We start from the raw sequence: 21,384 nt of genomic DNA on the forward strand, positions 1-21,384 counted from the left end.
GCGTCAATGTTCGAGAACGGATGAGATGATAGAGTCAGCATTCATCTTAAATATTCAATTTTTTGCGAATACAGTTTCTCATCGGCAAACCATAATCAAAGAAAAAAAATATTTTACCGAGAATCATTAATCTTTTTCGTTTTTCTTGCGTTGCGGAAGTTTGTACGTCAGGATGAGATAGAAGAGAAAAATATTAATTATATATTTGTATTCTTATATTCGTTTCTTGAATATTGTCTCGTCTTAAGAGCATACATTAGGTTAAAATGGAGCTCGTAATTCGAGATGCAAATGGTTCAATAGCCATCTTTGCTTAGAGAATAGCTGATTGTGGGACTACTCAGAAGTCTACTAATTAGAAGTCAAATAATTATTTGTGTGAAACTTAGCTTGAGATTCTTAACAAAATGATTAAAAGAGTAACATGCGATCCAAATATATCTTTTTAAAATTAATGTGTAAAGTTTTCGCCGAAATATATATCATAGTTAAATATAAAAATGTATGAAAAATATTAAAAGTTTACAAAGCGGAATAAGAAGAGTAGATGGCAAAGAATAGATTGCTTTCAATACTTGTTAAAAAGGTTTGGAGTAAGATAGATTGAGATAGTAAATATCAGTAAAGCGTGATAGTTGACGTAGAGAACCTCTTTGAGAGATTCTACAATAGTATTAAATCTTGTATAATATCTAAAATTAATATTTAATATTTAATGTTTCTTACGACTAGACATCACGATTATTAAATATTAATAATGATTGATTCTCAAGATTCATTTATTGAATCATATTACGTCTCAAAACTGATTACATGAGCTTCGTAGTAGAAACGCGATTATAAACGCGATCCCTTCATTTATCTTGTACATACTTTATATTTATTATAAGCGAAAAAATATATTGAAGTTACTGAGAAGTTTGAATCAATTGATCAAGAAATATTATAATTAGAAATACAAATACATCATAATTATTAAATGTTGAAAATGATTGACTTTCAATACATTTAGTGAATCGTATCAAGTCTTAAAATTGATTTTAGATAAGTTTCTTGGCAGAAATACGATTATAAACGCATGTTCCCTTCATTTTTCTGCTATCAATTTTATAAATGGAAAAATATTACTAAAGTGAGTAAAATAATTCGAATCGATTGATTTGAAAAGTTGAACATTTTACTGCTAAGTAGACACATGGTGTTATGACAGTCGCTAACATTAAAGAATGCAAAAACGATTTTTATCTGAAAGCAATCGAAAAGTGAACGCAGACATACGCGGGTCCTGTTTACAGGATTTCAAGTGATTGCAAACAGTTCCTTTCAAAAGCACCGCTGGGCGAGTTGCGAAAAACGTTGCGAATGTAACGAACAGAATGGTGTGGATTTTCAGTACATAGGAAGTCGGGAAACCATTTACGTGGCAAAAATATTCCGCGTAAACACGTGTTGCTCTTCTAGAAATACGTGTAACTTTCCATCGATCGGTTATAGCAATTGAAGCGTCCAATCTTCCTTGGACGATCTTTTAACAGCGCAACCGAAATTATTTTATATATCATGTATTTAATATCGCTCTAATAATTAACGAAATGAGTTTGCTATTTTCCAAGTAGTAGTGAGTGTTATTTAATTTGATAAATATGAATATATTTTGTACAGAAACCTAATATACCTATAATCAGACATTGAATAACAGTAGACCATGTCAGTTCCGATTCTGGCTCAGAGTACGAAAGATTGTATTTTGACTATTCCAATTTTATGGAACGTTCCGCACCAGGAAATTTAACGGAAAGAACGTACGATCCTTCGTGACTACAAATAATTCGTTCGATCCTGCATCCGGGACTATAGATGCCGTGATTTCACATGGTTTCTTCTTCCAGAGAATAGAATGTTCCCATATCCTCCATCAAACGTTCTCGCTTAGCCCATTTTAGAAGACACTGTCTTCCAAGCGGAGTACAATTTCTCCTCTCACGGTCATCCTTTTCCCTTTTTCTCTATTGTATTTCCTTCTCCCTTTCTTTGCATCATTAATTAACCGAAACTTGGAAACGAACTGTCAGAGTCCCGAATATTAGATCGTATAGCGTAACATTAGAAAGATTCCCAAGTTCACTGAGCGTGCGATGAAAATGACACCGAGCGTTTCGTGTGACGAAGCGACGAAAATGCCTGAAAGCATAGACGGAAATGGAGCTGCTTGACTTCCATTTGTTGTAAAGGACGAACAACCAGGCGAGAGAACCGCGAAGGGATGGACATTGGACATACAGACGGATGCAAGTCGCAATCCGTGTGTCAGCAAATCCGCCACGTGTATATTGTATTGTCGTGTAACGTAATTTTTATAGTCTCAGCAGGTTTTTTTTCTGAAGCTTTTGACACATATAAACGAGTCAAGTGTGATATTTAGGTACACTGTAAATGGAGTAAATAGATTAACTCAATAAAAATGATTGTTCGAATTGTGTTTTATTTTTTATTACAATTTTAAATAGTATTATTAAAAAAGAACCCCGTACTAATCATATAGAAAAAATGACTTGAAAAGTTAAGCAATTTGTAATAGATTTATATATTTAAGAATATTTTAAATATATTAAAAAAAATATATTTTATACATTATTCAAATTTCACACAAATTTTTTTATACAAGTTTACTAAATATGTTTTCTCTATCTAAATCAGTTGGTTTATTTCATGATTCTGTACCTAAAAGTATTAAGATACAATCATCAAAAAATGAATAGTTTAGTAAATAAAAATATTTGTCACTCCAATCAGCAACTCAAAATAGTAACTTTAAAATGATGTTGTAACAAAATTTTTTACGATTTTGCCTAAGAAAACTTTTTCAACATCTTATAATCTACAAAATATCATAATTTTAGCCAATTTGACCAAAATCACTTTATTCATATGATTAGTGTGCGGGAACCTTTAATTACAATTAATATTTTCATATTTTTTTTTATTGTTCGTCTTCTAAAATCCTGTTGCATGCCACAGAAGAAATAATAGCTTTTTAATTTCCGAGAAAAAGTTGTTCCGAAAAGAAATTGTAACAATTTTTCGTATTAATAATTCATTTCATATCTCCGCAAGTGAATACGTGCAGTATGAATCGCGACGGTATTTTGTATTTGTCGATTGTGCATACTATAACGTACGAAGCGACATTCGAACGCGAAATATTGAAATGGTATTGTTGCCGCAACAATACTCTTCCGGGAGCGACACAACGGATGCTGATAACCACAACCATCTGCGAAGTTAGTATTTATTCATGGGCAACGAGCGTGAGAGAGACGTTGGAGCTACAAGATATTGGTGTTGGTACATCTTATATAGCAATAGCGGATTTTCTTCTCTACGTTCTATCATCAAAATTAGCTGCAGTGAAGCTTAATCCGTTCTCTATTGTCATAATTATGGCGTACTATGCAATTGAAACATTGTGCGTGCAATCACAATGCTAAACATCAAAACCGTTGCAAAGGGAATGCGAGAAGAAAGAAAGTTAAATATCTTTGTTTTGATACAAAATAATTCTTAATGCGAGAAGAATGGAAGTTAAATATATTTGTTTTGATACAAAATAGTTCTTAATTCATGATATTTTAATTAAATCAACGCTTGTATTATCTCATGTAATTCCTTTGTTGTGTATCTGCATTGTAAACATTTCTATACAAAAAGATTGCATTTTATATTATAATTTAATACACTTGTAAACTTTTTTTTAAAGATTCATCTCATTATCAAGCTTTATTTAAAGAAATACCATTCTTTATAAAAATGACATAATTGAAAAAAAAATAAATACAGTATATTGTCCTGACAAGTCAATTAGAAGATTAAAATTCAACGCAAAACCGAGGGCTTTTGTCTCATTAATACAGAAAAGTATTTAAAAAAATTACAATTAAAAAAAAATATCTTTCACTGCAGAAACATCTCGTCTTTGTTTGCTATTATGTAAATTATTTTAAGATGTGCTGTTTTATTTCCGTACGTCTCGAAAAATTAATTGAAACGACGAGCGAATTTCAATTATCTAGTCATTAACGAGAGTGTTTCAACGTATCACTTCTCTCACTTCCGTTACGAAATGTTTTACGTTTCAAATGGAAACACCGCAACAGTTCTCGAAACGGTTTAGTATACTGTAGCGTCATGTGACTTCTCAATAGTGCTGACGAGATACAGACGCAGTATACTTCCTCTAAAGTTGTATACAGACTGTGATTAAATACAAACAAGAGATAGAGAGATATTCCGCGGGATCAGCATGCATATTCGACGCAGGATATCTACATATAATGTCAAAACGAAAGTCACGAGAAATTGTTTTCGAACACGCGCGGTTCGAACATCGACGTATCGGAATTTCTTGAATGCGACCGCCTGACCCAGTGACTTCAAAACTTGAAGAATCTAGATGAGAAGATGTACATGAAGACGAAAAGGAAGAGACTTGAGGCTGCTGTTGAGGATATCATAAAGGAGAAGAGAGAAGCCTCGAAAGAACGAACTCTCGACACTTTAGCTGACGTGGTTTTACGTGCCGGTATAATAGCACTCTTGTCTTTAGATAGACCAAGCTCGAAGTGACCTACCGGCCTGCAACAGCGACGCAATCATTAAGTTTACTCAGCAAGTTTTGTCGCTTCAGTTGTACGCAGTTGTACGTTCGTGTATTTGCGATTTACATAGACATTTGCAATTGTAGAATACAGACTAGACACACAAAAACCGGGTCAATTAAATACTCCTATTTTAGGAAGAGGTCTAATCTGATGCTCTTAAAGTGTATTAATTTAATATCTCGTAATCTCTCGCTTAATAGCTCTTTAAATTTTCGGGAGTGAAATTTCATTTGAAAAAGTGATAGTTGCGCCAGCCTAGCAAGAATGAATTTCATTTCATTCACTTCTTCAAGGAGTAAATCTCTTAATCTAACAATCAATGATCAACTTTAATTATTAATATCTCGCTTTCTGGGGCAGAAACTGGGGCTTTTTTCTATCAGATTCGTTCGTTTTGTGCAAAAACATCGAATGATTTCATCAAGATTGGATGTAAGGAGGCTGAACTTAATATTTATTAGAGTGAAATTTTAGTCTCTTCGTTTGAAGAGTTTATTTAAAATTATTACTCCGTAGAGAGAGAAAGAGAGAGAAAGCGAGAGCGAGAAGAGAGAGATTAAAAAATTGACTCTTGCTTGAAATGATTCTTCACTCTCTAAGAGTGAAAAATTCTACCCCGTATCTACCATTCTTTTAGAACTTTTGGGAGTGAAATTTCACTCCTAAAAATTTAGAGTGTACACGAAATTTTATCTTCGCGTCTGTCATAACTTAAGAAGTTTGATAAAGTAGCCATTATACGTGTATACAACATTGTCATCGTTTCGTATCCTCAAGATTACTTTTTACGGCTCAGGAGATCAGAGGACCTGTATTAAATTTCGAACGCGAAGATTAAATGTCTAATACCTGCTTGTTTACACTCTTTCATCGATGTGGCACTCTGCCTAAATTGACGAATATCTCGAGCACTCTTGTTATTTAGATCTCATCAGCGAATATGGAAGCCTGTTTACATCGTAGAAATAGGACGTATAACGAGAGCCTGTCGGAACGAATTATAATTGCTTGAGCATCGAGTATTCTCGAAATTGCACTATTATCAACGTCAATAGATCTGATCTCGCGCGGTAGTACGGAAGTAAATTCGAATCTGTATATTTACATAGCTCTCAATCCTTCCGCGTTTGCACGTACACGTTAATTAGCACCGACTGATCAATGTGCTAATGGTCACTCCGTGTACAGCACGCACACTAAATGCCCAATCACGTCAATAAATTAAGCATCGTGTTGCTACGATTGGATTTCCGTTATATATTTTATCCGGATGATCGAAATTGCATGTGCTTCGTAAAAGGAAAGAGAATTATTTATCTTGTTCGCTTGTACATTTATTATACATCCGTAATATTTCTATTTATTATAACATAATTATGAAATCTTTCTCTCTTTCTTTTTCCCTCTATAGATTTCAAAATGTTACCATCTCATCAGGAGAGAATAATGTGATGTTATCAACATTGTGCCGCAAGATAGAACGCATCGAATATTTTATAAGATTTCCATTTCCTTCGCTCGAGCATTTTATATCTGATGGGATAGTGGCTTTATAAGATTTAGGAACGTTTAATCAGCAAATACACGCACGCGAATAAACCTCAAGTAGATTCCAAAGAGTCAGATTTGTATTTTCCTACGTGCCGGTAATCTGATCATTGGAATTCTCTTCTCTATCTTTATTCTTTTCCTCCTTCACTCTTTCTCTAAATCTTGAACTGATATCCAATCAGATTCGATTGAAGGAGATTCCATTCATTTAGTATTTTTTTTGTAATAAAATTTTTGCATGTAATGAAAGAGCAAATGTATATAAGATATAAATAATATTTCTTTTTGACAGAAAAAGAAAGAAAGGGGGAGAAAGGAAGAAAAAATGTTTTATCTATTTAGTATCCGCAAAACACTGCCTTTCGAAAATGACTTTCTTATTTCAAGTTTATAAAAAATGACTACGTTTGTATAAAGTTACATTTAAATGGAATGAATAAATTCTATCGATTGTAAATAAAATTCTAACTAGCAGAATTCTACAAAGATCCTCAAAGTAATTTTTTTCCTGGTTTTCTCTCGCAATACGCGTTTGATATGTACGAATCACTCTGCCATATGTCAAATATTGTCAAATTAAAAACCTGTTTATCACGTCAGACAAGATTTTTGAATTAAGCGAGAATTACGCGATTACGGATAAGAAATGTTTTTCCTTTTAGCGAATCTCGTCTCCTCCGATATCTCTTCGAGATATCAAAATCTGTGTAGGCACTATGTAAGTCTTTCTGAGGTGATTTTACGCTATTACTGATTGTGCGTTAATATTGATGGATTGATATAGAATTCTAACGGTGATTTGGATTTTGATTCTCGATTAATATCGCTTTATTAAAATCTACAGTACATTATTATTATTACAGTTATTATTATTATTATTATATTAACAGTGCAATAAATAATGTATATAAAACAAAAATATATCGTCAATAATATTGATCGTGTATAGGTTGTAAAAATATTGATACATACTGTCAGTATTACTGATTCGATATTACTGATCAGTATTATTGATCGTGTAAGATCGCCCTTCGGATAGCGAGTTTTTAGGGTTTACAGAAGAGCGGAACACATTGTGCTGTGTATATCGGTAAATAGGCATTTATCCATTACACAGCACTTGATACTCCGCATCGTGTCTTCGTGCTTCTGGATTATTTACGAGGCGGATGAGACCTGACTCTCGTAACATTCTGCAGACTCGGATTGCGAGGAACTATCCATTATTCAACAGGATGGCCTATTTCAAAATATCTTTTCGTTGACGAATTACTTAATTCATATGTTTCAAAGAACATTCATCAGCAACGGATGACATATTTTGACTCGTATTTGAACGAAGCATTAATAGTCGATCGATTAATTTTTCATCAATAACTATTACTAGTTATGAACTCTCAAAATTTAAATAATGTAGGAAATTAGACAAATAAGACTTCGGTACGGTACTTAATCATTGATTATATGTATATATAAATTATATTCTTAACTTGCTGTACACTCGAACGTTTCGACCACTTCTTGGGGTCATCCTCAGCGAGATCAATGAAGAAAAAGGAATATAATAAAGTTTTCACCCTTCTGCGTATCAAAATTTTATTATATTCCTTTTTCTTCGTTGATCTCGCTGAGGATGATCCCAAAAGATAGTCGAAATGTTTGAGTGTACAGCAAGTCAATAATTAAAAAGCAAGAAAAAAATTAAAAAGTGAAAATTAATCTTTAAGTGAGTAAGTAGAGCCACAACACCTCGGATATGTTAAAGAATTTCTTAAAATTGTAAATATGATTACACAACAACTTGGAATAAAGCCTTTAACAGTCAAGCTGGATCTTAGGTACTTAAATAATTCAGTGTGAATTTATACACCATATGTATAATTATTTAAATTTCATATATAGTTTTCTTTAAACCTTTGTTCTAAAAAAAGAAAATAAAAAGTATTGCCCAGAAGTCTTAAAATTTATTATTTTTACATTTCTCTATCTTATAAGGATATAATTAATATAAATTTAATTATAACATAACCAACACACAATATATAATCATAAAGTTAAAATTTTTTGGTTCTGAGCATTCTACCTCTATCAATTTGCGAATCTTTAAACTACTTACACTGAGAAAAAAGTTAAAACATTCACAAACAAGTGTTACATGTTCCGTTTTCTTCAATATTTATTGGTTATAAAAAATTTGACTCCCCCTATTTGAATAAAAATTTAGTTCATTATAAAATAAACGTTATATCCTACAAATAAATTTTTAAGTATCTTTATCTCAATGTAACCTGCTTAAAGATTAAAAGGGATTAATAAGCATTTAAAATTGTGTTGTATTTTGTTAAGTACGTTTGTTAATCAATAAATATTAATTATTAATGTATGTCAGAATATCCATTGACCGCGTCAAGCTGTTAATAACTTAACAATAATCCATGGTTAATGAAGAGCATTGTTTTTTGCAAAATTATCCATTCGGATTTCAATACTGATGAGAATAATTACATAATTTTTATTCGCTTCAACAGCGAATAAATAACTGTTGCACATCGTTAGTAATATCGTGAATATATTCTGCATGATGTTACACACCTTTCATTACGCTTGCATGCTCAGTCAATTGGGATCTCGTGTCGCTTTTCCAATTTTCCACGAGGTGAGTGCAGCCGACAGCGACATAACATGATTATTATACAAAAGCGATACGCTATTGGAGATAAAATAAAATTGAAATTTCCATTGTATTGAGTTTCCCAGATTTAACGAGTCTATTGTAAGCTTCCCCTTTCTTTATTTGATAATTTTATTAACGCAGTGTTGTTTAATGCAAATTAATTATACTTTTTATCGTTTTCAATAAATTACACGGTTTTTATAAGTTAAGATTTTTCTACTGTCCGTGACAAAAAGACAGATTATCAAGTGCCGTGCAAATGCTTCCATCTTTCATTGTTTCCAGAAATCGTTTTCACCTTCTTTCCCAGACTCGTCAGTAGTAACTACCGTCGCAGTCAGACGAAGGTAGTAGTTTACCCACGTTCGATCAGACAGTTATCCAACTCGCCATTCTCCGCTAAAGCAAAAGCGTGACATATATTTCTTAAAAATAGCTATATTTTTTTATATTATGTACTTAAATTATATAAGGCAAAAATCTTTTAACACAAATTTTGTATGCAAAACTATTTTTCCATTTTTTTGTTCTCGTTTTAATATAGTTTTTAAACGATATTAAGTGAGAAAATAGTTTTTATCATTTATTACTAGTAAAAACTTATTCATAATAAATAGTTTTTATTATTATGGTTGTAAAAGTGTTGGAACTGTGAAAGATTTTTGATTACAAAAAATAAAAGATTTTATCTATAAAATAAATAATCGATATATAAATAATCGATAATATATATTTATTTTCGTACATTACATGTCATATTTTGCAACGATTTATTCGATTCGTATCGACGTTAAGCGTTTAAAATAAACTGGATTACCCAGTTCTTAAAATAAGTTGATATTGATGAGCTACATATGTATTCATGATAAGCATCATCCCACACAGAACTATCGCTGACGTACATACAATAACCTTGTGCAAAAATTCATTTAGCAGTCTTCAAAAGAAGAAAAATTAAAATTAAACGAAACTAGATAAAAATATAAATAAACAGTAAATAATTTTTATTTTCGTATATATCGTGTTTTAGCTTGATGTGTAATAAATTATTCAATTCGTGTCGGCATTTAAATTAAATTACTCCGTTCTCGGTTGATATTTTTATTGGAAAGCAGAATATTACGCAGTATTATTTCGATTCTGCGACCTTCGTTCAAAGTACTTTAATTCGCGACGTAAAATGAATTACGTCGTAAAATGTAAGAGCAGCGTCTTGTACAAGATAGTACTTGTCCAAGATAGGATGATACATCTCTCTGACGAAGTTTTCGTTGCTCTTCGGCAACATCCTTGGTTCTTTTGTCTTCGCTACTTTTGCGTGTCAAGGCTCATATTCTGATCCATATCCCATCTCCTTGGCCGTCATCTCTCGATCTACCCTTACTCGTCTCTTCGCGATGCACCATCGCGCAGCAACAGTATCGGGGTAGTGCGTATTCGCGTTTTAGCGACCGACTTAACCACTGGAGTACGCGCAGGCGTTACGCTGTCGTCGCCGGGCGGGAGAACGGGGAACGCTTGGGGATACGGCGAAATCCTGGCAAATCAATACGGCAATGTCCGCCGGTAACCAGGCAGTCGGGGCTCATCCTTTGCGAGTAACGTGTCGGAAGTCGATGCGCACGCTCAGTTGTATCGGCAATACTGATTAGAACAGTCCATTGAATCAGTCATCTTCGTCTTCTTCATTGTCGCTGTGCAAACGCATCGATTCCTCTTATTTCCGTCTGAGCTTTGAATCAGCTTCACAAAGTGAAGTGTGCTAGTTGGAAGGAGAACGGTGATACCGTTATACTTGAAGAAAACGACTAACAGCCCTCTTGGGTAACTGACCTTGTGCAACAGCACGAACAGTTCAGCTCTTGAGAAAAGGAGCTACTCGAGCAATTTCGTGACGAGGATCTTATAAACTGAAGTTACCTGCAACAACTTCTCATTTAGAGAGAAGAGATAGACACGTATATTTCAGAGCGCACGAGTCGTTTAGGGTCGTCTTACATTCGTCGTAGAAGATACTACGCATATACCAGAGAAGTTAGATAAAGAGAAGTCGGGTGGAGATTAGACGGTCTCGCGAGCTCTAGCAGAGCCACTGATTGTTATTATCAACGTCACTAAGAAGATAGTCCGATCCCATCCCGGTACCACGATCGAATTAGTAGGCATTCGCCAAGCCGCCAGGCTACTACGACGTCTGGTAGGCGCGAGTGATTGGTCCTTCTGCACGGATTTACCGAAACACCCCCAAAACGGCAACCCGTCGTCGTCGTGGTGCTGCCGGGGCCCCGCCGTTAGCCGCGAGAGATCGCGAGAAGGGAGTTTGGGGAGATCGGCGGGAGGATCGGCCTGTTCGTACACGACCAGCACCGGTCACTGGTACGCCGCTTGCTGGCGGCCCAGTGAGATGGAAGAAAAGTCCTCTGCCCGATTCTCCGAATATCTGTTCGCCAAGATGGGCGGGCAGGACGTCTCGGCCTCTCAGGGTCCCCGCAAGGTGACCGCCGACACCAGAAAGTGGATGCGAGAGAACCTGCTACTCTTGGTCACCTTGTCCGGCGTACTCTTCGGCGTAATTCTAGGTGAGCGATGGTGTTTATTTTTTTTTTTTATTACGGAATACTAACACAATGAATTAAAGCATTAAAAAATTGTAGTTTCAGAATATTTTTTTCAAAGAAAGCTTTTATTTAGAAAGGAAAAGAGAACTTTTTCGTTAATTTCTAATTTTTAATTTTTCTTTTTTGCGTTAATTTCAATATAAATGCCATACATGTAATTATTAAACAATATTAAATGAAACAATTAAATAAAACAATATTAAGTAAAATATTATTATTATTATAACTTCAGGATAATTAATAATACTTGATAATAATTTTGAATTATTTTGTACAATTGACTGTTGTTAGATGTTGAAAGCTGATGTTGAAAGACACAATAAATAATACAGAAATTAAGTAGAAAATAACTTGCACGATATAGAATATTCATTGTATATCGCAAGTCACGTTTCAATATTCCATCTCTTTTCGTCAGCTATAAATTATGATCACCATTTACAATGCTTATCATGTACATGATCTTTTTAGTATGTATATATATATAATTCTATGTATGGAACTAACTCTATATTATTTAGATTTTAATCTTATTCAACCCAACAGCAATTTTTTTCAGTCAGCAATTCTTTTATCACATCAAAAAATCTTAATGTCTCTTTTTCGCTCATATAAAGATCTTATAATAATAAACTTATGCACACAAATGTTAGAAACGACCGAAAAGCTAAATTAATCCCTTTAAACAACAAAAACTTTATTCCAACTCTATTCCATAATATAAACACACACATATAATCATAATAAATACCTATGACGTGTCGAATGTTTATAGAAAGTTTACGTCAGCGGTAATACCATACGCTTTATGCTTACAATACAAGTGAGCTTCTCGCATAGATCAATTTTATTTTTACATGTATATCTCGAACGACTTAGTTCGAAATTATCATTTCGATTACGTAAAAATAAGCAACACCTTTTATCTCGTTAAAAGGTGTTGCTCATCGAGATGAAGGGTTTCCTTTAATAAATTTCATATTGATTCCTCTTGGAGTCAATATAATAAGAACTATGTTTATTAACACAGTAAGTCATGTACAGCTATCGTGAATATATCATTTGTTTATCTGTGAATATTAATAAACGATGAATCATATTTGATTAAGTGAGGATTGATTTTATTAGTTTCAGCTGTACAGTGTTATAGAATTGAAATGATTTATTTAATTATAACTGAAATATATATACAAAGAACGTTTTACGAAATCATTAAATTACTTAATAAATCTGCACATTTGATGTAAACACACATAAGAAGTAATATATAAGATTAGTAAAAGTATTAATAAAACAATCAAATGGATGTTACATCTACACAAAATTTTATTTCTAACTTGATTCAATATCTGATGGGTGAACGTATAACATCCATAGATACTTGTCTATAAGTAGAAACGTTGATGGTATTGTAATAATTTATACGATGCCGCTCGATAGATCAGTCTAAATCAAAGCTCTCATTCATATTCTTTTTTTAAAGATGTAGAATTCAAGTTACGCTCAGTTAGTCCTCGCATTGTCAATTTTTCTATCGGTTTTTTAATACAAGTATTGAAGAAGCAATCCATTATTTGCACAATCATCTATCTCAATGAATGATTCATTTGAGAAAACATTATGCTTTATGCTTTATGGCCTTTATGAAGACGTAGATAGCTTATACAACTAATTACCATTAGATAGAAAAGAAATTGCTGAAACCTTCACCTTTTCGCCAACCGCGACGCTCCTTCTTCGCGATCGAATAATAAACCAATTGACCGTAATAAATTTAAATATAGTTCAAGGACAAGCATCCTGTAGAAGTTCTTAAGAGCAAATGAAAAAGTAAAGTTTTCGTGGTGCGGATTAAGAATCGCGGATTAATCTGATGATATCTCGTCACAGGGTTTGGTTTGCGACCTCTGGACCTTGGAGACGATGCAGTGATGTTGATCAGTTATCCGGGAGAGCTTTTTATGAGATTGCTAAAGCTAATGATTTTACCTCTTGTAATCGCCAGCCTCATATCAGGTGAGTTCATATCAGGTTTTTCTCTCAGCTTGCTTCATGTACATGATAAATCATAATATACATCGAATTGTAATCATTTTTATATATCAGGCTCAGCGAGCTTAAACGCCAGGATGAACGGAATGATTGCCGTTCGAACTTTGGTGTACTTCATACTAACGTCCTTACTCAATGCTGTGCTTGGCGTAGCCCTAGTACTCGTTATTCATCCCGGTAATCCCGGCATCAGGGAATCGATCGGCCCTTCGCATCATGCGAGAGCCGTTAATATATTAGACAGCCTGCTCGATCTGGGAAGGTAAATTATGTCTACGATGTCTCTCATCGCCCGATATCGATTCTGTCAATATCAATAATGTACACAGACTCACTTGGGAGTCTTCCTATTAAAAAAAAAATTGAAGGTAATGGAGTATGAAGGTCAATACAGATATATGAAACGATAGGAAAATAATGTGTTAATCAATTCCGATTTGTTTTCTTTTAAATCGCATTTAAGCGTCTCGCTGAATTTGTTGACTATCGTAGCTTTCGAATCGCCAACAAAAAATAGGTCGAGCACTTCCGCTGCGGTACTCCATTGCGAAAACTTTGAGAAATGTGTGCACGATGATAACGCGACATTGAAATAATATCGATCTGTGATACTCTCGTCGTCGCTGAATCATTGTGGTAATATAGTTATCCAAGTCGGATTAAGGTCGTGGCATTTCACGAATCGTGAACTCAACTAAATGAAATTCATCGTGATCGCAGATACTACTCGTCTAGATGAAAATAGTTTATCGATCGTACGTGTTTTATTCACGCTAGGCGCGCTCAAAAAACGTCGTTTAAAAATTGCGCAATGCCTAGCGCGATTCTCCAACGTGGTATTAAAATCGAGATATCGCGGCTCGGTTATCGGAAATCATTTAACAATTGTTCGCTTCAGTGACGCAATGTAAGATCGTTTTTATTGAAAAGTCGCCATAGCAGCTTGCGCCACGACTTAATCAATGTGTAAGGGCTATGAATAAAACGAAGGCCGCGGGAATGGCGTTATTTTTAAAGTATACAGCCCTTTCTCATGTAACACGCGAAGATTCTGCCTAGACTTATTTAATGTATTCAGTAAGTCTAATATTTGAAATATATACGATTTTGAATTAATGTTTTCGCAGGAACATGTTTCCGGATAATTTGTTCCAAGCAGCTTTCCAACAAGTAAGGATATTCCGATTCTTACGATATAAAAATGAAACGAAAAGAACTTGATATTAAATAATGTTGACGTTGTTACAGGCGCACACAGTATATGTCCCGAAAAAGCAACCTTTCCAGAACGTCACCGACCAGTTACCAACGACAGTCTTGGGGGATGAGGAATTGATGAGAGTGGTACAGTACAGAAGCGGCACGAACACTCTGGGTATAGTTTTCTTTTGCTTGGTCTTTGGTACGTTCTTGGGAACACTCGGCGAGAAAGGTCAGGTCGTTATAGATTTCTTCAAGGCTGTGTTCGAAGTCATCATGCGAATGGTCTCAACTGTTATGTGGTGAGTGTGATGCAAATTGGAAATAACTTTATGTCGCTTTATAATGGAATACAAATATTTGGCTTCCAGGATGACACCCATCGGCATCACCTCTGTAATAGCGGGCAAAATACTTGGCGTGGACGATCTGGTACTGGTGATGTCGCAGCTGGCGTGGTTCATCGTCACGATCGCGATCGGTGTGTTTCTCTATCAGCTGGTGATCATGCAGCTGATATATGCGGCCTTCGTTAGAAAGAACCCCTTTAAATTCTACGCCGGCCTGGCCCAGGGTACTCTCACCGCCTTCGCCATGGCATCAACGTGAGTCGTCGATCTTCGAACCCGAGCCCGACCTTGAGAGAATCCATTTCGCCTGCCTCACAGGGCCTCGGTCAACGTTGTGATCGTATTTTCTGACCTCGTAGCATCCGTCCTTCATCGGTTATCTTCCACAGATATTCTGTACTTCCTTCCTTCCATCCTTTTGTTTCTTATCACGCGGACCTTTTCTATGTTTACGCGAAATGGAGCTGGTCTGTCGCGCGATTGATATAGTGCGAGTAATTAATTTCAAAACATTTTAACGCCGTAAAAGAAAATAGACAATGAGTGATACGTGGCGATGAAAGACGTGTATTCGATCGAATCGATTGATGAAGACAATATGTTTCAGCCAGCTGTGTGGAGGCTTTGCGAGGCCACAATCCCGATATTCCTTTCCAAATCATTCGAGCCAGCTTTACATAACTTTCAGAAAAATTGCTTCATATAATCCTCTTGCTTAGTTTCTATATAAAAACGTTGTGGAAGAGCTGGCCAATTTCCAAATTATCCTTGTTAGTCTTTCTTCCATATATGACAATCTCTTTTAATGTTTGCTTGCGAGGAGAGCTCGCCATGCCACATGAGAAAGAGAAAAAGAGGGAAAGAGGTATGCAGTTCCGGGTAGCACTTAGAATGCTGATACTACCGGTTCCCGATTACCAAATCATACGAACTTCCGCAAGCTCGTACCCAGATTGTTACGCAAAACGGAATTTCGTCGTCGCGCGCAAAATATAACGCAAATATTATTGCGACAAATGAAAAATTACGGGGTTACTTTCAAAATCCAGTAGCGTTATCGCGAAAAGTGAAACTACTCGGCAACGATGTTGCCCAAACCGGCGATCTGCTGACTCCGTGTTACCTGGACTGATTCGCGGTGTGGAAGTCTTCTAAGGAATCCCATAATCGGTATCTTCGAACTCTTCTCTCGCGATGGCGAGGAAGGGGAAGAAGAAACCGAACCAAAGGAGACCTCCACGCCAAACCATACGATTAATTTTAAGTCGTTTTTAACAATGAATTGGCGTAACTGAAAAAATATTGGTTGCTTGTGCCGAGCTCGCTCTTGCAGGTACGACGAGGACGTCGATGACCGGCTGTACTCCTGAACAACGTGCGATTATTTATCTCTCTTGAATAATTCATTTTTGAGAGTCACGCAAAGCAACGATCATTTTTTCAGTTCGCACTTACGAATCAAATTCAGTTTGCACCTCTGAAATCCTTCCTTTCTTTCTTTCAATCCAACATACGTCTAATTCTAATACGAAATGAATTATCCTGTACTATTCCAATTATTTCTATTTCCACTTTCCTATCACTGTCGTTCCCTCCCCCTTTCCCACCTGGTATTATTACTTTTAGCAGTGCTCAATATTGTTTATGATCCAGCTAGGTTTTATACAGTTGTTATCTAACTCAATCTGTTTCTCTGTGGATTAACTGTTTCCAGAAGAGAGCGTACACAACTGTGCGTACACTGTGACTGACTGAGAAACTGTTCTCAGTGTATCTGAACAGAGACTGTATGAATATCATGATGATGTATTAGAACACGCACTGCACGCGGCCTTTTGCAGGTGGTTGACTCTGAGAGACAGAGGGTAGCGCTTGGTAAGTAATTGATGGCCGCAACATGAAGGTACATACGATTGTCTGTTGTAGAATCCACGGTGGATGATGCGGCCTAGCGGATATCCTGGCAAATTGTGATCTAAGCTAATCCCGGTTGATTTTCAGGTTGTTCTCACGGTCATTCTGGCAGTTGTTCTGGCACTCTTTCTACTATCCGCAGTTAATAATGCGTCGATATTAATTCCGAGTACTCCTCCTTCGTTCGGATACCGTTTTTCTGTGTTCCCTTTTGTATATATCCGTTCTGTTTCAACTCAAGCCTTGATCGGTTACGTCTCTGAGAAACTATCGATAAATAAACCATCGCTATATCTGTCCCGTGAATTTACGCCAGAATGACCATCACGACTGCAGCGACAGGCAACGTGGAGCGAATCTTTCTACCATCAACGGAAATGTGCTTTGCCCGATTTTTGCTAACGCAGCTTTGTACAGGGCTGCCGCACTTCCTGTGACTTTTCGTCTGATGACCGAGAAGCTCAAAGTCGACCCTAGAGTCACCAGATTCGTCCTGCCGATCGGTTGCAATATCAACATGGATGGTACCGCGCTCTTCGTCGCCGTCGCCAGCATATTCATTGCCCAGATGAATGGTATCTTCATGGGCTTTGGGGAGATCATCACCGTTATGTAAGTTTCCCTTGCCTTGTAATAAGCCTCTTTTATCGAATCAATTTTTTTTTCATTTTATCTAATTATATATTTGCTTGTATTTAATTATTTATCGTCCTATTTTTTATTATCATCTCGTTTTGCAAAGTTTGACGTCCACTGCTGCTTCCGTCTCGTCGGCCTCGGTACCAAGCGCTGCGCTCGTCCTGCTGTTAGTTGTCCTAAGCGCTATTGATGCTCCCGTTAATGACGTTTCTCTTTTATTCGCAATCGATTGGTTTGTGTGAGTATCGGGCAGAATATTCTTTTATTCATGAAATGTCTTATCTCATAATATGTCCTATTATTACAATATGTTAAGAGATAAACTAATAAAAGTTTCGTTTCTAAGAATTATAGAAAAAGAAATATCTATACACATATGTTATATTTTTTTTGAAAATCCTTTCAATAATTAACAAAACATTTTAATATTACCTGTTAACATGAATATAATTTTATATCGATTAGGGATCGGATAAGAACCACCAATAATATGCTAGGAGATTGTTACGCCGCTGCAGTTGTCGAGCAGCTCTCGAAAAAGGAATTGATGGCATTGGACGCAGCAGCCTATCAAGTAAAATACAAAATAATTATAAAATAACTTAATAGTTAATTACGTGTTAATAACGTACTGAAAGTAAAAAAGCGTATTTACTAAATAATTCGTCTTATTTGTTCCTGTATGCACGGTATAACGGTTTTTATTTTCACGCTGATGTAACAATGCGCAATAATTTATTTTTAGTCGGAGACTGTGCTGCCAACCACTATCGCCAATGGATGTCTTACCGCCAACAGGGTACCTGATCCTGACACCGTTGTTGTCGAGATGCAAGATGACGCGCGGATAACGGGGATCGCCAAGTAAACACGCTTGTTGGTAGGGCTAGGCTATCACTTTGTACGATCATTATAAGATCATGTCAGTTTATTAATAACATTGCTTCGCGAATCGCTGATTTATCTGCCAATTAGCAAATGGGGGACTTGACTTGGGAAAAAATGAAGATTGTCAAAGACAGCTAAGCTTGATAAAATTCACACGCATTTTGCGCACACATTAAATCTCCCTCGTCATAAGAAATAAATATTAAACAAATGACAATTTCGCATTTTTTCTATGTCAAGTTTTCAAGTTGAACGGCAAAAGCGTTCTACAAATTTCTTCCTTTCTTTCAGCTTCGGAATATTACACATGTCGAGAAGTGTGACGGAAGAGACCGTTTGACTAATGGTTAGTCCGGCGAAATAATTTAACATCGCAGAATCTCATCAGCAAATAAATTAATTCTGCCATCTGTTTGAATTGTTTAACGAGGATCGGAAACGTACTTTGCGCCAAATGCGCGTTTAGTTCCTTTTTTTTGTTTTAAATAATCCTCGAAGTTCATCAAGATCTTCCGTAAGGAGTTTTATAAGTCAAGATGGAAGTCTTGCAGAAAATGCGATTGCTAATGAAGACTCGAAGATATTTAATTGTCAATAAGAACGGACTACATGTTACATGTACAGGTACAGCAATAAAAATTGAAATTACGATCGAGGCTTCCAAAGACTCGAAGGTAGCGCATTTTGTCAATCGTTATGACGATAATAATTATTGGATATTGTATAGGCAAAAAGTCGGGATAAGTCGTTCAACGACTTTTAAAGGGATCAGGCTGGATTAGTAAAATATTAATCCAATTGACCGACTCACATTCGAATAAATGATAGATGACGATCGTAGATTAACGATTAATACACCCCTAGTAAACCCCGCAGATGATCGAACGTTAAAGACCGTTTCTACGATCGATTATATAAACAGCATGTCGAATGTGGTGCCTTATTTTGCGCCAAGCAGGCAGGCGCGATGAAAGTAAAATGTCTTGCTTGAGTTTTTTTTTCTTTTTCGGGTATATCCTCGCGTGATATACGTATCGCGCGTAAAACGTCGATTCCAATATATCTGACGCTTCTCGATGTGACTTAGAACATCCTAGCTCCGAAATCTGAAGATTGCAGAGCACGACTGTCATCAGTGACGCGACGAATATATAGCTTTCTATCGGAAATAAAGAAATTTTTTACGATGTTTGGGGAGGGAGCTTGATGTGATAACTGTTAGGTAGCTATGTGCATACTACACATATCTAGGATAAAATAAATAATGTTTTAATTACCCTATAATGTTATTACTAGAATACAGTTATTACTAGGCTACATTTTAAAGATCGCTCGCTTCGCGTATTGCCGATTACGTCACTGATCACAATCCAAATTAATGAGGGGAGAAATTAAGAAAATTATACGGCAACAATATACGTGTTCAGCGGAGGATTAATATGAACTCCACGCTGAAAATATAGCAAAGAAGACTTATAAGCGAGTAAAACTTTAAATAGATTTTAAAAGCCATATCGATCTAACTATCGGACCATTAATTGACGGAAACTGATGTATAGAATGTGTTCTGCTTTTGAAAAACGAAACGTTTTTGCGAAAGAGTGCTTATCGAGACAGAAATTGAAACCTTGGACGTGTATTTTGTTAAAATTGGAGATAACATTTTATACCGTTTCGGAACTATTTCAAATTTTCAAAATAAATTTCTCTTTTTCATATGGGAACAAAAAGTATTTGAAATAATGTTGTTTATATTAATTGTAATTACGTCCAAGATTCTATCTCGTCGCACTCTTCTCTTCAATTAGTGCTCCCTGCCGTAGAAGAACATACCTTCCAATATGATGTTGTCCAGATCGTAGATTAGAATAAACAAGTTCATGTTTTTCGATCGTATGTGGAAGATTATACTAATTCTTCTATGAATGATAAAGAGAACGGAATATTTAAATAGCGCAGCTCATTGTCGGGCGCCCACAAGACTGGATATACAATATGATAATACCATTTTGCTAGACGTAATAATGGGTAAACGATTCCTATACATGGTTTCGCTAATACTAGGCACTAGATAGGTAGGTCGATACGTGTTTCATCGTAGAGACTGTTTAAATGTACAAACTGTTTGAGAAGATAGAGAATACGTAGTATTATTTTTAGCAATTATTACTTATTCATCCATATAAATTGCAATACATTATTTAGATTTTTTTGAGAGTTCATTTATTCGGAATAAATAATATTACTTTCTCACATGCGCCTTTTATGGAAATTAATTTCTATTGTTGAAAATAAATCAATCGAAAAGTAAATGCAAAACTGCATTCTTTTATTTTGAATACTCAAAGCAAGTATTAATAAAAATATTTAAAAATTATAAATTGTAAATGGTAATTTGTATTTTGCCGTAAAACATCGAAATGGCATCGAAATAGATTATGAAAAGAAATTAGGGAGGAATCATAAACTATGGAACAGTTTATAATTAAAAGTAGAAAAGCTTGCTACTTATAATTGATAATTATTTTTTAAATTTAATTACAAATTAATTTTGTTAATTATAATTTTTCTATGTTGTTAAAAATATTATTTTAAGTGATATATCGGGTGCTCCTGTTTCTCGGCACGTTTTATGCTCAAGTATTGAAAAAGTGGGATACTACATAATAGCTGCGAGGGTAAAACGAGTGGAGAAAACATGGAATAAACTTATCAAAATAATCCGAAGAATACGTGTATACTTGTAAGGCTCAACGTGTTGTATAACAAAAAGCAGATTTATACGTGGATTTGGTCTTCTTTATTAAAAATCCCTGTCGCTTTTCCTCTTTCCAATTTCT

The 21,384-nt window shown here is 35.3% G+C and overlaps 1 protein-coding gene across 2 annotated transcripts; it reads left to right on the forward strand.

Annotated features, from left to right (window-relative positions):
* Nucleotides 1-10,436: 10,436 nt before the first annotated feature.
* Nucleotides 10,437-21,333, forward strand: Eaat2 (Excitatory amino acid transporter 2). 2 transcript variants are annotated; one of them, XM_011057036.2, is made up of 11 exons: nt 10,437-11,462; nt 13,392-13,517; nt 13,608-13,815; nt 14,681-14,723; nt 14,802-15,055; nt 15,125-15,358; nt 17,435-17,629; nt 17,760-17,894; nt 18,122-18,230; nt 18,402-18,536; nt 18,836-21,333. In XM_011057036.2, exons 1-10 carry the CDS (start codon nt 11,288-11,290, stop codon nt 18,522-18,524), a joined length of 1,602 nt encoding a protein of 533 aa, XP_011055338.1. In that variant the 5' UTR covers nt 10,437-11,287; the 3' UTR covers nt 18,525-18,536; nt 18,836-21,333. The 2 variants fall into 2 exon arrangements, with proteins under 2 accessions (XP_011055338.1, XP_011055331.1); XM_011057029.2 differs by having other exon boundaries at nt 18,402-18,520.
* The last annotated feature ends 51 nt before the right edge of the window (nt 21,334-21,384 follow it).

This window comes from Acromyrmex echinatior, chromosome 14 (genome assembly GCF_024713525.1).
Source record: "Acromyrmex echinatior isolate Ae372 chromosome 14, ASM2471352v2, whole genome shotgun sequence".
NCBI lineage: Eukaryota > Metazoa > Arthropoda > Insecta > Hymenoptera > Formicidae > Acromyrmex > Acromyrmex echinatior.

Bases quoted from the DNA above. Each gene is read 5' to 3' on its own strand.
- Eaat2 (XM_011057029.2), top strand. From the start codon at position 11,288: ATGGAAGAAAAGTCCTCTGCCCGATTCTCCGAATATCTGTTCGCCAAG. The intron at 11,463-13,391 runs GTGAGCGATGGT...ATCTCGTCACAG, and splicing joins ACTCTTCGGCGTAATTCTAG to GGTTTGGTTTGCGACCTCTG. The intron at 13,816-14,680 runs GTAAATTATGTC...ATGTTTTCGCAG, and splicing joins AGCCTGCTCGATCTGGGAAG to GAACATGTTTCCGGATAATT.